General features: G+C 33.9%; 1 protein-coding gene across 1 annotated transcript; it reads right to left on the reverse strand.

The window, feature by feature from the left end:
• Positions 1–932: 932 nt before the first annotated feature.
• Positions 933–18,379, reverse strand: LOC131958222 (rho guanine nucleotide exchange factor 10-like protein). The gene is made up of 26 exons (XM_059323109.1): positions 18,294–18,379; positions 15,057–15,329; positions 14,497–14,882; positions 13,952–14,114; positions 13,377–13,492; positions 13,168–13,251; positions 12,879–13,031; positions 12,347–12,424; positions 11,869–12,042; positions 11,507–11,623; positions 11,181–11,273; positions 10,636–10,878; positions 10,204–10,289; positions 9,716–9,867; positions 9,207–9,328; positions 8,904–9,022; positions 8,206–8,416; positions 7,451–7,605; positions 7,160–7,309; positions 6,157–6,252; positions 5,289–5,405; positions 4,788–4,945; positions 4,158–4,300; positions 3,479–3,653; positions 2,961–3,087; positions 933–2,854 (listed from the first exon to the last, which is right to left on the reverse strand). The coding sequence occupies exons 1-26, from the start codon at positions 18,343–18,345 to the stop codon at positions 1,792–1,794; spliced, it is 4,806 nt and encodes a 1,601-aa protein (XP_059179092.1). The 5' UTR covers positions 18,346–18,379; the 3' UTR covers positions 933–1,791.
• Between the last annotated feature and the right edge of the window lie 1,161 nt (positions 18,380–19,540).

Below are 19,540 nucleotides of genomic sequence, written 5' to 3' on the forward strand. Positions count from 1 at the left end.
ATCAGTTCAAAGAGAAATGTAATAAAGAGCTTATACAACGAATAAATTATAAAGCTTATAGTTGAAAAATATAATTTTGAATACATCAACAAAAATGGATAGGCGCTAGCATTCCTTTACTGAGCCGTTTTCCGCAATAATTAATAATAAGCCACCTGCTTAATCTACATTTAATAGTATAAAAAACTACAAGTGAAATCTGATGATATAGCTTTATAAAAAAATTTAAATAATAAATAAATACAAAAACCACAACTAGCTTACAAGTATAAAAAAAAAGCTCAATCATAAAAACCAATACAAAATATATTGGGCAAAAGTATTTTAAATAGTGAAAAAACAATGGTTGGTGATACCTGAAAAGGGGTGAATGGCATCAGTAGTAAAGAAATAAAACTTGTAAAAAAAAACGTACACGGAGTATCACATAGAGATGGAAGCTTTAGAAGCGTTGATATGTTGAGCAAGAGCAAAAAATAACACCAGAACTGTTGAAAATAAACTAGTTTGACACAATCAACATTTTTTTAAGAATAGATGGAAAAACAACTGCAACATTGCAGGTAAGTGACAAGTGAAATGAATAAATACTGTGAGAAAATTAGAATGGCTTCAACAGTTTGAACCACTGCTGGGAATTCAGTCAAAAAACAATGCAACATGGCATAAACTTGGATTTAGTCACATGACTGTAAACGTCAAAAGTAACATAAATTCCTGTTTTCAAAATATTGTTTCAAATCTTAAAACGTAACATTTTGTTATGAAATACTCTAAACATGGTTTGTTTATTAATAAAATTGAACTTCAAAAGAAAAAAGTAACAAATTTGTAACAGCTCGTGATGTAAATTTATTTTAAATTAAAAATCTTTAAAAAGTGTATTGCTCTGAGTGCATTATGTAGCAATTAACCAAAGAGGGGGGGACCTACATTTACTTTCATCCACATTCTTAGATTTATATACATAATTTACATGAAGGTCCTGAGAAAAGTGTCTAGTACACAAAATACAAGAGTATGTTATCAAATCCTAACTCTACTAGTCTGTTATTTGGTCTTCAATGTCAGATTTTGTTTTACTAAAGTCAGCAGTATCAGAAGAGAGTAGAAATGTAAGCTTTTATACGGGTGACTTATAAATAAAGCAGATAATAAATCATGATATCCCACAATACACCATTTACACCTCCACTAGAAATTTCTAAAAGATGAGTAAACAAACCTCACAGCTACAAAATAATTTACTGTAGACATAAAAAAATATATTTTATCTGGCCATCTGTGTGCAAACAAGTGAAAAGCTGAAATTAATAAATTAAAAAAAAAACCTCAACATGATAACAATCTCCTCAAAAGCTGTAACTGAATTGGTGATGGTGTGGCACACACAGATGAGCCTGGTCATACATTCTTCAGACATTACACAATAAAATAGGGGTCTGGTTATTCTGAGGGAAGGGACCTGGGGATCAAACTGTCTTAGGCATGATAGGGACTACATTTGTAATTATAAATAGAATTTAAATTTTTTTTACATCAGATGTAATGATAATTTTGTAAATTCTAAATTACTTTTTTTTTAAATTACAGTTCATCCATACCTGTATAAAAGACAATTTTAAGTTACTGAATATTGTTTCAACTTAATTAATCAAACACAGATTTCATAGAGTAAAAAAGTTCACATAAGAATATGGCTGATAAAAATTATATATACAATGATGATGTGATGAAGGGTATATTAATAAACGGTTGGCTAAGACTAAGGCTAACACTAAGCAACAAGCGTTAAAATTTGTAGATCCACAGCATAACGCAGGCACCATCACACTTAGCCTGGCTTCTGGAATAATCCAGGTCACAGTAGCCGTCTCCACCGCTTAGGATAATCATGGCATTGCTGCTAGCCTTCCTGGCGATGGTCTGACGCAGTGCTCCGCCCCTAACCAGGCTTTTGGTGAAGTTGGTTTTCTTGGGGGAGCCGGGGGAACTGCTGTTGTGCTCGCCTTTCAGAATTTTGGCATTGGTGGACGAAGAGACAGGTGAGCTGGAGAGCTGGTCGTTACTTTTGTGGGAGGGTGAGGGTGCTGTGAGGAAGGAGGAGTTTGAGGAGTCAGCGCTTGAGTTTTGAGCTGAAATGCCTAGGTTTATCCCCAAGTTGTCTTCCCCTACTGTCGAACTGTCTGTTGTGTTAGATTCGTCCATGTTTTCATTTCTCCCTATATGATCCTCCAGTAACACCTCATACAACATCTCTACCTCGCGGGGCTCGTGAGAGTCAAGATCCACACTGGGGTTATCCGACTGGACTATCCGCTCGGCAAGCTCCGAACGAAAAGATAAAGTCCGGCTCTTCCTGTCAGCTTCGGTAATTCTTCGACTGCTTCTTTTAAGTACTGGCGCCGAGTCATCAGATGATTTTTTGCGCCTGGAGTTTTGATTTTTAAAACTGTGTTTGTTTTCATCTAAACCATTAGTATCCGGTTCAGACTTTGATAAATCTGACGACTCCTCCCATGCGAGAATTTCTTCAGCCTGCTGGTCCGTCAAGGGAGGTAACGTGCCATACTGTCTAAGAGTACTAGTTCCTGATTCTAAAGTTCTGTATTTTAAATCTGTCGCCTGCTGTCCTTCGTCCATCTCAACGACTTTCTCAAGCTCCCCCATCTCTGACTGTGACCTCTCCAGCTTGCGACGACTCGGCCTTGACTTAATGGTTGACTTGAGAGAGCTGGCCCGAGTTAGCTCCAGGGTGCTAGCAGAACACTGCAGGGGGATGAGAAACTTGACCGGTCCCTTGTGGGCATGGAGTGACACGCTTGGCCGCCCACGGTACAGAGGAACACCATCACTGAAACAGAACGAGTACTATGTTTAAACTTATATAAATCACAATTGAAAAAAAAAAATTTAAAAATCAAGTTTTTCCAACTTCTAATACTGATAAGGTGCCGTACCTCAGCCTAGGTAGTGGCACTGTTAAAACAATTCCTGAGCTAGTCCCTATCCAGAGCAGTCCTTTACTTAAGGCAAGGCTTGTGACGATCATATTGTCTGTAGCACCACTCAGGGACCAGAGCTTTTCTGTACAGATTTGTTGTGGAAATAGTGAGAAATTTATTTTGTCAAATTGAAAGTCATGGAACAAATAAGAGAATTTTCCTTCAATTATTTTTTGTTTTATTACAAAGTTAGAACTCCACTAAAAATGTATTTGGCTTAAGAATAGCAATAGAACAATACAGTATAATACCGAGGCTTTTCTTAATGCTTGTATCATTAGTAGGGTAAAGGTCAGGGTGAGGTTGGGGTAAAGGTTAAGGTCAGAGTTGGGGCTAAGGTTAAGGATAAGGTCAAGGTTGGGGTTAGAAAAGTCTTGCCTTGCAACTCCTCTCAGTGTTCATTAAACTACCAATTATATTTGTCATCTATAAGTTTAATCAAAGCAGAAATATTTGAAACAACATAATTTTACCATTGCGAATTCTGTTGACAAAGTTGCCGACACTCAGCTCCTGAATGCTCTCCATGGTCTCAATGTGGAACAGCTTGATGACAGAACTGTCTTTGAATGAAACCCAAATCCCGACACCAGATTTCACCACTATTTCAATTGGTTTCTGTTCATCCCCCAGCACAGCATGTTGACTCTAAAACAAAGTAATTTGATTGGCTAAATGTCTTAGCATACTAAGTAAATCTAATAATATTGGAGAATGGACAAACATGGATGATTTTAAAATAGATATATTTGTAATGAATTTTTAAACATATGAACAATATTCTAAAATAAATAATAATAATAATAATGTCAAATCTTAAGTTCTCTTTCTCTAACATGAGTCAGGTACCCATTAGAGCTGGATGGACTAAGGAACATCCTGCAGATAGAGTCCAGACCGAGATCAAATTCAAGACTTTTGGGTCTGCAGTTGATTGGTCTACTGCCCGACCATACTGTATATAGGTGTGTATGAGTTAAAAGTAAAAATCCTATTTCTATATTAAAAGTGTTTTAATCCTTTGGACTATGGTCAAGGATGCACGTCACACAGAGAGTTAGTGTTGAACCAAACTTGTGTTGAAGACTATCTATCTCTAACAAGAACAGCTTCACATCAAATACAATAATGGAGGGTTAGTGTTGGACCAACCTTCTGTTGAAGACTGTCTATCTCTAACAAGAACAGCTGATTGCCACATGACAGGTAAATATCTTCCTCATGGATGAAGTGAATCTTGACAGGACAAGTACCAAGTGTCAAGTTTTTTGGTGAGTGGATGTCCCAAGCACCAGCTGAAACAAGTCAATAGATCATCAAGGATTTGTTGTGGCTAATATACAATACATCATACAAAACAAAAACAATACAAAGAAAAATAAGTATGTCTTATAGGTAGTAGTAAGTTACTCTTTCACAGCCCTTTAGGATCAAGAGCATGTTGCTAAAAAAAAAACAGTAAACATGTAAAACCTACATAAATGTAATTTCATCAGTTGCCAGTATTTAAATTGTAAAATATTACTAAATTATACTTAAATTTTTAGAACAGACATACCTTCTACAATGGCTATTTTCTCTCAAAACAGTTGCAACAAAATAAAATCATTACTAAATTAGTTTTAATTACATTCCTTTCATACAGGAAATAGTATTATCTTTTTATGGAAGTAAGTATGTTTTGAATTTTGGTATAGAAAATCATACACTAAAATATATTCTGATATTTTATTCTGATGTAACAAGGCACTGTGGTGAGGTAGAGAAGAATGATGTTCTTACCTGAAGTACGAGAGTAAACTGCCAAACACCCATTGTCTAATGCACAAAATAATCTCTCATCGACAAACTTAAGGGAGATAATCAGGGAAGGGGACTTGATAACAGATATTGAGTTCCTATGAACTCCATCGGTGCCGATCAAAGGAAATATAATTATTCTGAAAAATAAAACAGCTTGTATAGAGTTCGCTCAAGTATTTTTAAGCATTACTTAATCCTGCATACTCATGATAAACAGTCACCCATATTGCGTATAACAATTATCTTACAAAATGACAAATAGAAAAATATACAAAACTGGCCATGGACAGAGATGGTCATTACGTTATATGCAGACATGCACAAAGCTGTGCATGATAAGCAATTAATTTTAATTCTAGAGTTAAATCTAGTTATAGGCTCTTTGAACCTGCTTTGATAGAGAATCTAACAAAACATTTGTTGAGTTATTGCCCCTTGTACATTTTACAAGATATTGTAACGACTTAGAATTGCTCTTACTCGTTATCCGCAGTTGCTATCCACACTGTGTCTTCAACAAAAATATGAGCATCTGGTTTGGTCATTGTACCATAGCCAGGCACCAATTCTGCAGCAGTAATTTCACACTTACAGGCCCTTAAAGTAAAATAAAAAACCATGGCAAAAATGTAAAACAGAAGCAACAAAAAAAAATATATCAAGTAAAATTTTAAACCATAAATTCTGCAGCAGTAATTTCACACTTACAGGCCCTTAAAGTAAAAGAAAAGCCATGACAAAAATGTAAAAGAGGTGCAACAAAAAAATAATTTATAAAGTAAAATTTTAAAACCGCACCACTTATAAAATTGTACCTTACAGGAGTCAGTGTAGTTGAATCCTCATTTAACACCTAAGCAGATTATGTTGCTCTTATTGACATAATTGTTGACAGTGTCTTTTTAATATTTTATTAAAAATAGTTGCCAGAGTTTATTATTAATTATTAAAAAATTTAGTTTAATTTAACTTATTTTAATAATCTAGGCTTTTCCATATAAATTGAAAATTGTTTCTGAAAAGGGGAAATAACAGGGTACAATATTTATTAGCCACTATTGGGTGAAATTATCAAAATGAAGGGTAACGAATAAAAAAAGAGAGGATTGTGTACAGATCTGGGTGAGCGTCTCAGAGGATGGACACACCCGACACAAGTACTCACTTAAAAGACTCAACAAGTGCAGGCATCTCAGAGGATGGACACACCCGACACAAGTACTCACTTAAAAGACTCAACAAGTGCAGGCATCTCAGAGGATGGACACACCCGACACAAGTACTCACTTAAAAGACTCAACAAGTGCAGGCATCTCAGAGGATGGACACACCCGACACAAGTACTCACTTAAAAGACTCAACAAGCACAGGTTTAGAGTTGTGCACAGATATAACAGAGATCTGGGTGAGCATCTCAGATGGACACACATGACACAAGTACTCACTTAAAAGACTCAACAAGTGCAGGCATCTCAGAGGATGGACACACCCGACACAAGTACTCACTTAAAAGACTCAACAAGTGCAGGCATCTCAGAGGATGGACACACCCGACACAAGTACTCACTTAAAAGACTCAACAAGCCCAGGTTTAGAGTTGTGTACAGATATAACAGAGATCTGGGTGAGCATCTCAGATGGACACACATGACACAAGTACTCACTTAAAAGACTCAACAAGTGCAGGCATCTCAGAGGATGGACACACCCGACACAAGTACTCACTTAAAAGACTCAACAAGTGCAGGCATCTCAGAGGATGGACACACCCGACACAAGTACTCACTTAAAAGACTCAACAAGCCCAGGTTTAGAGTTGTGTACAGATATAACAGAGATCTGGGTGAGCATCTCAGAGGATGGACACACCCGACACAAGTACTCACTTAAAAGACTCAACAAGTGCAGGCATCTCAGAGGATGGACACACCCGACACAAGTACTCACTTAAAAGACTCAACAAGTGCAGGCATCTCAGAGGATGGACACACCCGACACAAGTACTCACTTAAAAGACTCAACAAGCCCAGGTTTAGAGTTGTGTACAGATATAACAGAGATCTGGGTGAGCATCTCAGATGGACACACATGACACAAGTACTCACTTAAAAGACTCAACAAGCGCAGGTATCTCAGAGGATGGACACACCCGACACAAGTACTCACTTAAAAGACTCAACAAGTGCAGGTTTAGAGTTGTGCACAGATATCTGGGTGAGCATCTCAGATGGACACACCAGACACAAGTACTCACTTAAAAGACTCAACAAGCCCAGGTTTAGAGTGGTGCACAGATATAACAAAGATCTGGGTGAGTGTCTCAGATGGACACACCAGACACAAGTACTCACTTAAAAGACTCAACAAGCCCAGGTTTAGAGTGGTGCACAGATATAACAGAGATCTGGGTGAGCATCTCAGATGGACACACCAGACACAAGTACTCACTTAAAAGACTCAACAAGCCCAGGTTTAGAGTGGTGCACAGATATAACAGAGATCTGGGTGAGCATCTCAGATGGACACACCAGACACAAGTACTCACTTAAAAGACTCAACAAGTGCAGGTTTAGAGTGGTGCACAGATATAACAGAGATCTGGGTGAGCATCTCAGATGGACACACCAGACACAAGTACTCACTTAAAAGACTCAACAAGTGCAGGTTTAGAGTTGTGTACAGATATAACAGAGATCTGGCCCAGCTTCTCCGAGGATGAGCACACCCACATGTGCTGGATGCCTACACTGAATGGTGAGTTCTCTTGATTCAAAAACACAGCCACTGCACACTTCACCTACAGTTGCCAGAAAAAAAAAATCATTGTCTATATAGTAATCTCATTCAGATCAGTGTCTATTTCTAAAAAATTACAAAAAAGAAAAATCTCTAGCATAGAGCTATATATATTTTTATTTTGTTTATGAATATGAAATAAAAGTGATAAATGTGAAGCAGTCTTGTTAAAAACAAGTTAATAAAAAGTCTAGTGACAATTTAAGCGCAATTTCCTTAATTAATTTTTTGTGACCGAACGAAAGGATATTTTTGAAAACTTTCTTGGCAATATTGTTCTAAATTATGGCAGGAATTGATTGGTAAATGCTTCAAGTCGCTAAGTGGTCTGGTTGCCGAGATATGGGCCAAAAACTGCATTTTTTTGAGGTTTTTTGGCTTTTCCGGGAAATCCAGGAAGGAATTCCGGGAATTTTTTTGGCCCACAATCATCCTCTGATGATTTGCTTTTGGAACTAGTCCTCGATATTGCTTCGTTGAGGAGGAGATACGGCTTAAAGCTGCGGACACACATCCATCCATCCATCCATCTAGAAATAATGAATTAATAATTGCAATTGTCAGTATGGAAATTGAGCTAAAAATGTAGATTCTAACTTACTTTTGTGTAGCTCCTAGGAATATCAACGGGTAGATGTTTCATAAACTGTGCAGGAATTGTGTCGTAGTTGCTGTCATCGCTGTTGGCCGAGCCATCCCAGGCAGGGCTGTTGGACTTGTCCAGGGCCAGTTTGGCCATGAGAAAATCTATACACCAGTCCTGTTTGATTGCCGCAGTTTGGGTTTGTATGATGTACTGGGGTTTATCAGACCTGGGGGTGGGGTAGATGGGGTGATTTAATATTCAACAGTGTAAAAAGTGTGGATGTAATATTTTTAAACTGGGGATTCACAAAGTGTTTTAGTGTCTCTTGGTGATAGTTTACAGAGGTTTGTTTCTGTCATGAGCTCAAATGTAATAACAATCCAAATACTTAAGGGAGATCATCTTGAAAGAGTTCTGATCAAATAGATTTAAGTAAGAATCCATACAGCATATAAGCATATATTGACATAGTGTGAAGTACTTCAACTTGCAAGTCACAAGCTAAGTTTTGGTTTGAATTTAGGACATTCCTAAGCCCACCCTGCTCCAACCAGTACACATCTAATGTTGGTATATGAAAATGTGACCAGGCCATTATGTACTAACCACACAATCCCTTCATATCCCATGACCACGCTAACACATGAATTTAATTTTACTATGTAAATCATCATGCTTCAAAAAATAGTTTTATATTGTACAAAAAGCCTTACTTTGAGGTATCCTCAAGCACTATGGAGCAGCTGTTGACAAGACGGAGTTGCTCATCTTTGATTTGAATCATCCTTTGTAGATCACACAAAATTTCATTGATCAAATCATCATTGAGGCCCTGGATTTCAATTGAAAAAGCAAATTTTAACAAAGGCATTTTTTTTTAAAATTTTATCAAGCTAAAGAAATCAATTAAATACTAGGCTTTTTCAATACAGGTGAGAAATTGTGATGAAACAAGCTCCATCAGTATTAACAAACAAACAGCCATTTCCTAAACTCTAGAGAAAATGCCAACTAACATGACCAGTATATGAACGTTTGAGCGAAGCCAACAGTCCACTGATCTGGCCAAACACTGTGTAGTCGTGCAGCATCTCATGGAGATCTCCAAAAAGATGAAACGGATCTTCTTCTGGTCTCTCTGAAATATCAGATTCACAATAATTAGAATTTATTTATTAATGAAATAATGGAACTGATTCTTGCAAATAAAAAAAATAAAAAACCATTGATATTGGCAGTAAAGTGGTCACATTTGAATAAAATTATGTCTATTTTGTATGCATCATTAAATATAATAGTAATAATATTAATGCTAACTAAAATTATTTAAAATGCATGCGATTACTGGTTTAAGGTTACTAATATTGAGAGTAAAGTACCCATCCTTGAAAAAAATGATTTTATAGAGGCATAAAAATACTGATACAAATATATAAAGAAAGCAAAGTACCCATCCTTGAACAAATGATGTCTATAGAGGCATGAAAATATTGATATAAAATAATAAATATTTAGAGTACAGTACCCATTCTTGAAGAAATGATGTCTATCTTGTCAGCATCACTTTTAATGACACTCAGCATGTCAGGTGTGATAGCCGTGTCCTTCAGTTCCAGGTCACGAACATTGGCCATCCACCGCAAAGCTAGTCTTTCCATCAGAAAACCCGCCTGTTCTCTAAAATAAAACACAGTCACATGTGGTATAAAAGGCCACACTGTTGGGTCATATCATACACATTTGATTTCAAAGAGCTGGTGAAATTTAATTTTTTTTTTTTTAAGTGTATAAAATAGGTTTTGGACATTTAATTTACAATGTAAAATAACAAATTTTCTGAATTAGTGATTATTATTTCCAATTTTAAAAGTTTCTCTTAAATTTAAATGTCAAATAGAAATGCCATTATAAGTGGCGTGGTGCATTTTTTGTTTTACTTATTTTCACTTTTCCCTAGACTTATAAAAAAACACTTGTATAAACCACAGAAAGTAGAAAATGTGTTTTACTTACTTTTCAATTACTTTCACACATAACAGAATATCATTCATCAAGATAATTCGTCTTGTTTTGCATTTCATGTTTGCAACATCACCATACTAAAAATAAATGTAGTGTTTTTTTAATATATTATCAACTTTCAAAATCTGATATTTGTTACAAAAAATACTCATTATGGAAAAAAAATCATATGACTCAATTAGAGGATTTAATATTTTTATTTTGAATCATTTTCATAACTATTTAGGCCTCAATTTCAGAACTTTTGGGTAATTATTAAGAAATTTTTAAAAATGTTAATGACATTTAATTTCCAACATTGTTCCCTAAAATTAGTGGTCAAAATGATGTATTAAACTTTGCTTTCTTAAGCAAAATCCAATGGACTTGAACTTTTAATACTGCCTTTAAACTTACTAAAGGTGATTTCAAAGATCAACTCACAATTTGATCAACCATATCGGAGCGCAAAAATCTTCGCTTCGGGTCAGGGTTAAGGTTCCACGAGGTGAGCATGTGTTGAACTTTCTGCTTGATGAGTAGTTTGATGGTCTGCTGAGCCTGGAAGTGCTGCTCACTCTGGCGCTTGCGCTCGTTAAGCTTGTAGGCCACGTTCTCTAGTTCAGTCAAAGCCAGCTGTAGGGCTCGTCTGTCATGGTGATTTTGTGGTGTGTATTTGATCAAATCCTGTTGAGATATTTAGCACAAGCTTTTACTGTAGTTTCAAATTATGCACACAAAATAGTGAAAACATACAATTCTTATAAAAATGTCAGCAGGAGTATACAGTATGTTTAATATGGTGGGTTTTTTCAATGCCGATATCACATATAAGTTCAGGTTAAGGATAGAAATACTAGATGAGACTTTAATATATCTTGAGAATGTATTTTTAAAAGCAAAAAAAAATAAACAAAAAATCTCTAATGTATATAAATGTAGTTAGACATCAGATTTTAATTTTTTGAGAGAGCATTTGTATCACTCACTTGTAAAAACATAATGAACTGCGGAAACCTCTGGACTGGCTTAACCATCATGCCAAATATTGACAACCTGTCGATACCCTGTTTTTCTCTGCTCTGTAGAAATTAAACCAATATATGCTACAGTAAATTAAAATGGTAGAAATTGAAATAATTTTTTAACTACTGAAAATTTATTGTCCTTCTGGAGCAAAGGGTTACCGTGAGCCATCAAAGATTAATCAAAACCACATCAGGGTTAGGTTTTCATTAATAATGTGTTGGAATTTTTAAAACTTTTCACAAAAATATTAAATATGTATAGATGTGTAATATTTGTAATTGAATACCTGTAGAAATTCGTCAAAATTAGCTCGGCTTCTTCTCAATGTCCTGATTTCATCCATGGCTGCAGCAAAGTTGTTGACATATGTGCTGTACTCATTGACCAGCATTGTCTTGGAGAACTGAAAACAATTTTCAAAGATAAATTTTTTTTTCTTAATCCTGGTGTTGTGATACCTAATGGATCTAAGATAACAATCATCTGTTGTATTAGGCAGACTAAAACACAACCAGCATTAAAACGACAACCATCAGTGTTCAATATAACCCAATGCTTATACCATAATATCTCTTTGTAAAAAAAAAACTATCATTTGTAAAACAAAACAGACATAAAAAAAAACATCTCTAATTAAATGTCACTCACTGAAGCAGTGAAGATGTCTCCAATTTTCTCCTCCTCATCCCACTTTTTAACAGACTCGGAGAGTTCAATCTGAAACATCTTGTGGTGGTTGATGATAGCTTTCATAGCCCCAAACACTGGCTTTAACCGGGACTTGGAGTTGTGAATGTATTCAAGCACTGGTTTCTCATATTCCTGAATACATTTGTTTCAATAAATATCATTGTAAAACAATTCTTTAATTGAAACTAGTTAAAGCAAAAAAAAAGTATTTATTGTAAAATTTAATATATTCTTTTATATCCCGAAGTTAAAACAATTTATTTTTTGAACCTTTCATTTAGAAGATTTTATTCAATACTCCTAATAAAAATGTATTGTTTACTAATATATTCATAAAAAATATATTAATAAAACAATTTAAATTCCTAACACAGTTTCAGTTTTTATTAAAATATTGTGGCAAAAACTAGAAGGTGGTGTTTAAAACAAGTATTACCTGTAAAACTCGTTCTAATGTTGCCAGGTATGACCCTTCACTTTTGATTATAAGATCCATTATAATCCTACGTTTTTTCTGGTCACAAATATGGAGCAAAGCAACAAATTTTAAATACAAGATTATATCCTTCATTATACAAGATCTGATAGAGATTTTAAACAAAAAAATACAAGATGCACACATAGAAATTTTCTTTTGTTTTGTAGCAGTTAGAAAATATAATAATAAAAGAGTAATACTGAACTCAACTAATTAATGACAGTGCTAATTGCTGTTTATGACTAATTACGTTTAAAACTAGAGGAAGAAAAAAAATGCTCTCCACTTTGACAGAAGCTAGGTAAAGTGCAAAAGCAAAAAGGAAAAACATAAATAAACAAATACTGGAAAATAGAAAATAGATCTCATGAACATAATTTATTTTAAAACAGATATGTTCTGTGTATCAAAATAAACATGCAAAAAAAGAGAGCAAGCTGCTGAAACAACTTGATCACAGCACAAAAGAATAGTTGCTATGACAATATACCTGATTTTCTGTCAGGCCTTCAGGCTCTGCAGGCAGGGCTGGGGGTGGGTGTTTATCTGGGTTGATGATAACAGGCAGACAAGCTGTGGAGCCAGGGTCGTCATCACTGGACACGTCAGGCTGTGCAGTTTTATTGGATCTGGACAGGAATGGCTGGCAGACATTGTAATTAAAACATTTTAATGGCTTTCTTTTTCAATTTTCAAACACAAATAGTGGGCATGTGTATATTATTTATATACATAACCCTACACAAATATATAAGATTTGAAGACAAATATTTATTTACCAAGCCACTGGAAGTTTTAGATTTTCCTGGTTTTGGTGGCAAAGGTTTTTCTGGCGCTTCAACTGCCCCTGCTGAATCGCCCTCCTGATAGATAAAAACTAACGACTTGATCATCAGGGCAAAATTGGAAAACAAAATGTTTTGTAGCAATGTTTTATGACAGAGAGATGAATAATGAAAAGGGTTTAATATTTGCAGACAAAACTGACCTGGACAGAAGACTCGTCCTCATCATCAAACTCAGAACCCCAGTCAAAACTTAAATCAGCTTCATCACAAGATGCTTCTGAATCGTCCAACTGGTCCTCAGGTGGGATATTTGGATCTAAAACACAGAACACATTTTTTTATTTTATTTTACTAGTACAAATATTTATCGATAAAACAGAAGATCATTCAAGGCACAAAACTTAACCAGTTTTTTTTGTAATTTTATCATGTGTAATACCTTTCACAGCAGACCCCAATTAACAATGTACATGTTGATTCACATATTTTAAAGAAAAAAAAAACTAAAACATTTTTTCAAAAGCTAAATGAAGAAATAAAAAAAAATTAGAGTGTTACTGCCTCGCATAAATTAGATAAGATTACAAGAAGGTTTGACCTTTAAAATATAAATGCCATTTCAATAAAAATTGGTGGCGGTGTCCATTACTATGATTAATTTTGGTACCAGATTTTACTGATGCATAAAAAATCTACTGTCTACATCAAAGCTTTTAGCATATACAATTAACTAAACAACAATCACTAATTTTCAAATTGTTAGTAGATTACATACCAGAGTGAGTTTTGTCCACATCAAAGCCCCTAGCTTTGAGTATTTGTATATCATTATCACTGAGCTGTGATTCTGTGCTCTTGAGGAAATTCTTGTGATACTCCGAGTTCTCCCCTTTAGGGATGACACCAGAATGTGATGGATTGATGAAGTCTACAGGCACCTGGGATTAACCATTTAGATCAGTTTTTGCTTTTTTTTAGTAAGTAAACATGCAATTTTTAGGCTTTATAGAAGAAAAAGAACTTCAAATTAAAAAGTATCTTTATACAAGCAATGATCAGTTATAAAGATTACATTTGTACTTTACATAACTGGAAAACAATTTTTTCACAATTTTTTGTTAGTTGAATATACAAGAAAACAGTTTTATTAAATATGTTATATACAAAATTACTGAGAAAATATTCGTATGAATTGAGCAATACTAAAAAACAAATTTTAATGAAATGGGTAATTAATTTGGCTGGAAAAGTCCCAACATATATAGTATGGTTTATAAATTAGTTTCCTATCATTTGAAACATTCTCAAAGAAATACTCACGGGGCTTCCTGTACCTTCCTGACACCCTCTGTTACCCAGGGAGAGCAGGGAGACTGATGACCTTAAAGAATCTGTCCGATGAGAGGATTTCTTCGACTTCCTCAGCTGGACGGCACTGGGATCCGGGGTCGAGCACGACACAGGAGCCGTACCCTGGCCCTCGTGCTTGACCAGGTCACAAACTGTGTCATAGATTAGGTCATCAGTCGTGGCATCCGGCAGTTCTTTATCACTTTCCAGGTTGTTGGTGCTAGAATCATCTTGTGAGACGCTTTGATCTGAGCTCTGATCTAATGTAGATTTAGAAGTATTTCCGTCACAGTCATCTTCTGGCCCATTTTCATCACAGTTCAAGCTAGAACTGCTTGTTACTTTGGATCGTTTGTCTGATTAAAAAAAAACGTACATTAATTTCAAAATTTTTAATAAACATTATTTTACTCTAATATAAAATAACATATATTCTTCCTTTTGTCATTTTAATTTTAAATTTGGTTGTATTTGTGCCAGATAAAAGTTTTTTAAAAAAAAACAGATTTAAATATTTCTTATGTAGTCACCTAAATTCTTGTTCTTGTTTCCTTCAAAAAACCTGTTCTTTCCCTTATTGAATACATTTCCTATGGAGCGGGTGAAAGAATTTTTCTTCTTCACAGAATTTGGAGATTTCTCGTCTTTACTCATCTTTCTTTCTTTACTTTTGGCTTCTTCTGGGTCTGCATTATTAGAGTTTATGAGAACCTCTGAGTCATCACAGCCAGTAAACACAGAGTCCTCATGGGATGGCTTTAAGGCACCACTTTCACTGGGAGGGTTATCAACTGGACAGGCTTCTACACAAATATTGGAACACATTTAATAGTAAATAACATTTATTCTTTTGTTACATTTTTTGTTTATTGCTGTCACAGCAGTTATAGCATAACAGTTAAGTAAATAATTTTCAATAAGTCATGGTAATAATTGTTATTATCAACATTTCTTAAATGCAAATTAATAAACATACATACATGCAAAAAGTTATAAGTGATTAATAAGAAATGCATGTTTTTTTTTTAAAAGTAAGTTAAATTTATTAATGCAAAACTTGCAACAAGAATGCTGAAAAAAAATTACTTTGCATTTAAAAAGCTTTTCTTTCTCTAAAAGTCAACTTTTAGAATAAGATTGTTTAGAAAGTATTATACAACTACCATCAAACATTTGTTCTTTAAATATGTGAGAAAATGTTAATTGAAAAGTGGGTATAACATAAAAAGACAACTAATACAGGGCAATTCATAATGAAGTCCAAGGAAATTCTTGTGCCATATCCATTAAAATAAGGGCAATTCTTGCCTGGAAAAAGATATGCATGCACAATGGAAACTACCGCCTTCATTGGTGGCGTTGTTTTCAATGGTACTGCACATGCCTGTGTTTACAAACAAACCTCAGAACCCCAACCCTAACCCTAGCACAGCTATAGAGGTTACTGCCCATGCGCAGAACTATTGAGTTCCGTATTTTCTGCCAAAACATCTTTTTCCGAGTAGTCACTTCGTTAAAATTAACCTTATCAGGTAAATTTCACAGTTGTGTGATGTGATTAAACAAAACAGTAGTAAAACTAAAGTCTCTGATGTATGTAATTAGTCCTATGTTTGTTCAGACTGACAAGTTTAAATATTTTTCAGAACTTTTAGTTTTAGCAAAGACTGACCATAGAATTTCAAGAAAATGTAATAAACTGCAGAGTTTCAGGTAAAAAAAAGATATTCTAAATTATTATTTTTCCTGAAAGTAATTCATCATCACAATTTGCCCACTGCTCCAGAATTAATTACAGTAATAAAAACAACACATGAATCAAACACCGAAGCTGATAACCAAAAACTGAAAATAATTCTTTTCTAAAAACACATCGAATCCAATTTTCTTTAACAGTTAGTAAACAAACAGCTGACAGTTAACTAAAACCAAAATGATAAAAATAAGTTTTAGAGTGGATGGGTTGAGGTGACACTGAAGTGGTGATTCAATAGGTGATAAAAATAAAAAGGGTGGGGTTAAGACAGAAGTCAACGTACTACAGCATGACAACACAAGCAGAGCAATCAAGATATTTATTTAAAAAACATAAATGACATCAGGGGCTCACAAAAATCTGGGTTCATAAAAGAAGGGTAATAAGCAGGCTAAAAACTTCAAATATCAACAATCTATTTTACTAATGTTACGATTCTGATGTAAACGTATAAGGTTTGAAAAAAAATGTAGCATTTAAAATCATTTTTAAATGGCAATCCTAAATTATCATTTAGAAACATTTAGAAAATATCAACTAAAGGAACAAAGTCTAGTAATAAAATCTTTCTAAACGTTTGATGCCACTGTACAACGACTGAAAAACAAAATGCATTAATGCACAAATACAGCAAGCAAGACTTACATATTACATGGTTTGTCAACTCATCCTGTAAGAAAGAATCCTATGTAATTATTTTATAAACCACTTTTTGTCTCATTAAAAAAAAAACATCCCTTTCTTTTAATAAACAAGCAATGGAATAAACAAATCTGTCTCATTTCAAAAGACAGATCTATGTGCCAATAAAATATTTAACAATTTAATTTTTTTTAAAAGATCTGAGCTAATATACACACAAAATACACTCTAATTAAGATTGCATCACTAACTGTTTCTAAAAAAATAAGAAGGAAGATGAATCTACCACAACTAACCCACTTAAAAATCAAGTGCTTTTGTTAGAAAACAATTCTTCCTTTAGACCAATTGAGACAAAGGAAGCCAATCATCCATCTATTCAGACAGACAAGAAATATTTGAAGCAACAAGCTTAAGACATCTCCCCACAAGATCTTGATACGTTGTATTGTTAAATTCACACTGATTCGATCAGGCTACATTGCACACTGAGTCAATTAAGGATATAGCCAATATTGAAAAGGAAATCCATAAGTAGTGGAAATTTTTCACAGCGTAGTTAGTTTGTGTACTAAAGAATAAGCCTCTTTTTATATTTTCAGAGTAAAGAAAAGAAGATTAGAAACAAACTATCTTTAATAATAAATTACATATCTAAAAAGAGAGCATGCTATAAGGAACTTGTCATGGGCCTTAAAAATACCTAACAAGTTGTGATTTAAACCCTTATTTTACAAGCTCTTATTTTAGCCACGTGTTTGTGATCTTGTGACTAAATTTTTACCCCTTTACAATTGAACAAATTCTTTCAAACTTTGTAATTAGCTATATGAAATAAATTTAAAGATTATTATATTAAAAAAGGGAGATAACAAGTAGCAATCTTTAGTGACATAGGCCTAAGAACCATTGGTTTGGAATGAACTATATATATATATATATATATATATATATATATATATATATATATATATATATATATATATATATATATATATATATATATATATATATATATATATATATATACATACACTTAAATACGATGCTAGCTGTTTTTAAACCTTTTACTGTATCTAAATATTAAAAGAAAAAAAACAAGCTTTAAAGAGCACTAAAAATAAGAAAATAAATGCTCTATAACTACAATAGTAAAAGCATTGGTCGTTTTAGAGATTTATTCAATACAACTTTGTGACCATTGCTTTTAGAATTAAAAATAACAACTTCTTATACTAAAGGTGTTGGTATACAGTCCACCAGTTTTATTAAGATTACAGTTAACTCATCCAGAGAGTACACTCAATATTTTGTTCATAATGAATACATAAATATTTAAATATAAGAAGAAGAAAACAACATCACTTACCATCATCATTTGTTTCAATTGTTATATCACTCTCCGGATTTGTCACAGACATTCTTCAGCCTTTTCTTGTATCCAAGAATAAATCTGCAAAAATCAGAAAATTATAGAAGAAACTCATTATCATTATTTGATATATAAATATGAAACCACTTTTTTATATAATTATTACATTTCTATTTCAGTTCAAAGCTTTTTTTTTAACTTCTATTCACTACTAAAAACTGCTGTTTGCAAAATATTTTAACAATCCATGTTTGTTTTCAACAATGAAACAAAATTTAAGAAATGAAAACTAAAGTATGCAAAACTTGGACTCAGAAAATCAATAATACACAACACAACTACTAAAATATAGGTCATTGAACAGACACATGTAACCTCAGAGGGTGCAATCAATTAATAGATTAGCCATCACACAGTCTCTGCCAAGTGATATATTGCACATTTTTTTGTCACACATTACTTAGCAGACAGCCTAACCACTGGTGTGTGACCACAAGACACTTCAAGGGTGAAAAAAAGCAGCACAGCGTGTAAAGCTTTACAGAAACCAAACACAGAAATAATTAAGAACTTGATCTGTGTATATGCAGGAAAAAAGACTGTTACGCCCAGCCTAACACTATATGAAAGCCTAGACAATTACTGCAACAGTTGGTTTTTTTAAGCTTGTGTTTTATTTACGTATATTTTATATATGTATATGTGAATATTATGTTACTATTGTCTATACAGAATGACAAATTAATATTTGCTTATATTGTTCTTTGTATTGGGGACAACATGGTCGGGTGGGGGAGTTCATGGTTGCTAACTTGTAAGTCCAGAGTTTTAGCCCCCTGTGAGTCAAGGCTTGCTAGTGAGGGGAAAAGACCCAAACAGGTGTAGAGCCCCTTACTCAATAGGATTATCAATCTGCTTTCCTTTTGGTAGTTTTGCAACAGAAGCTGTTACCAAATGCATTGATTCACATATCTTTGAAGCTTTTTTTAAATCAGGAAAAAAAACTTTGTAACTTATTTTAGTAACTAGTGCAATTTTCTACTTCTAACTTCTATATGAAAAAAACTAAGAGCCTAAATAAAAGTATAATAGTATTTTATCTAAACTAGATCTAAGTTTTAAAATGAAGTTTTTAGAGAGGGATTATGTATTACTTTTTGTCATCCCATTTATTAAAAGTAGTCAATTTCCGTATTGTGCATTGATATTATAACTAAATAAAAGTGCCAACACCTAACACTAAC

The sequence above is a fragment of the Physella acuta genome, unplaced genomic scaffold (assembly GCF_028476545.2).
Source record: "Physella acuta isolate Inbredline_101_S28 unplaced genomic scaffold, ASM2847654v3 ptg001303l, whole genome shotgun sequence".
NCBI lineage: Eukaryota > Metazoa > Mollusca > Gastropoda > Physidae > Physella > Physella acuta.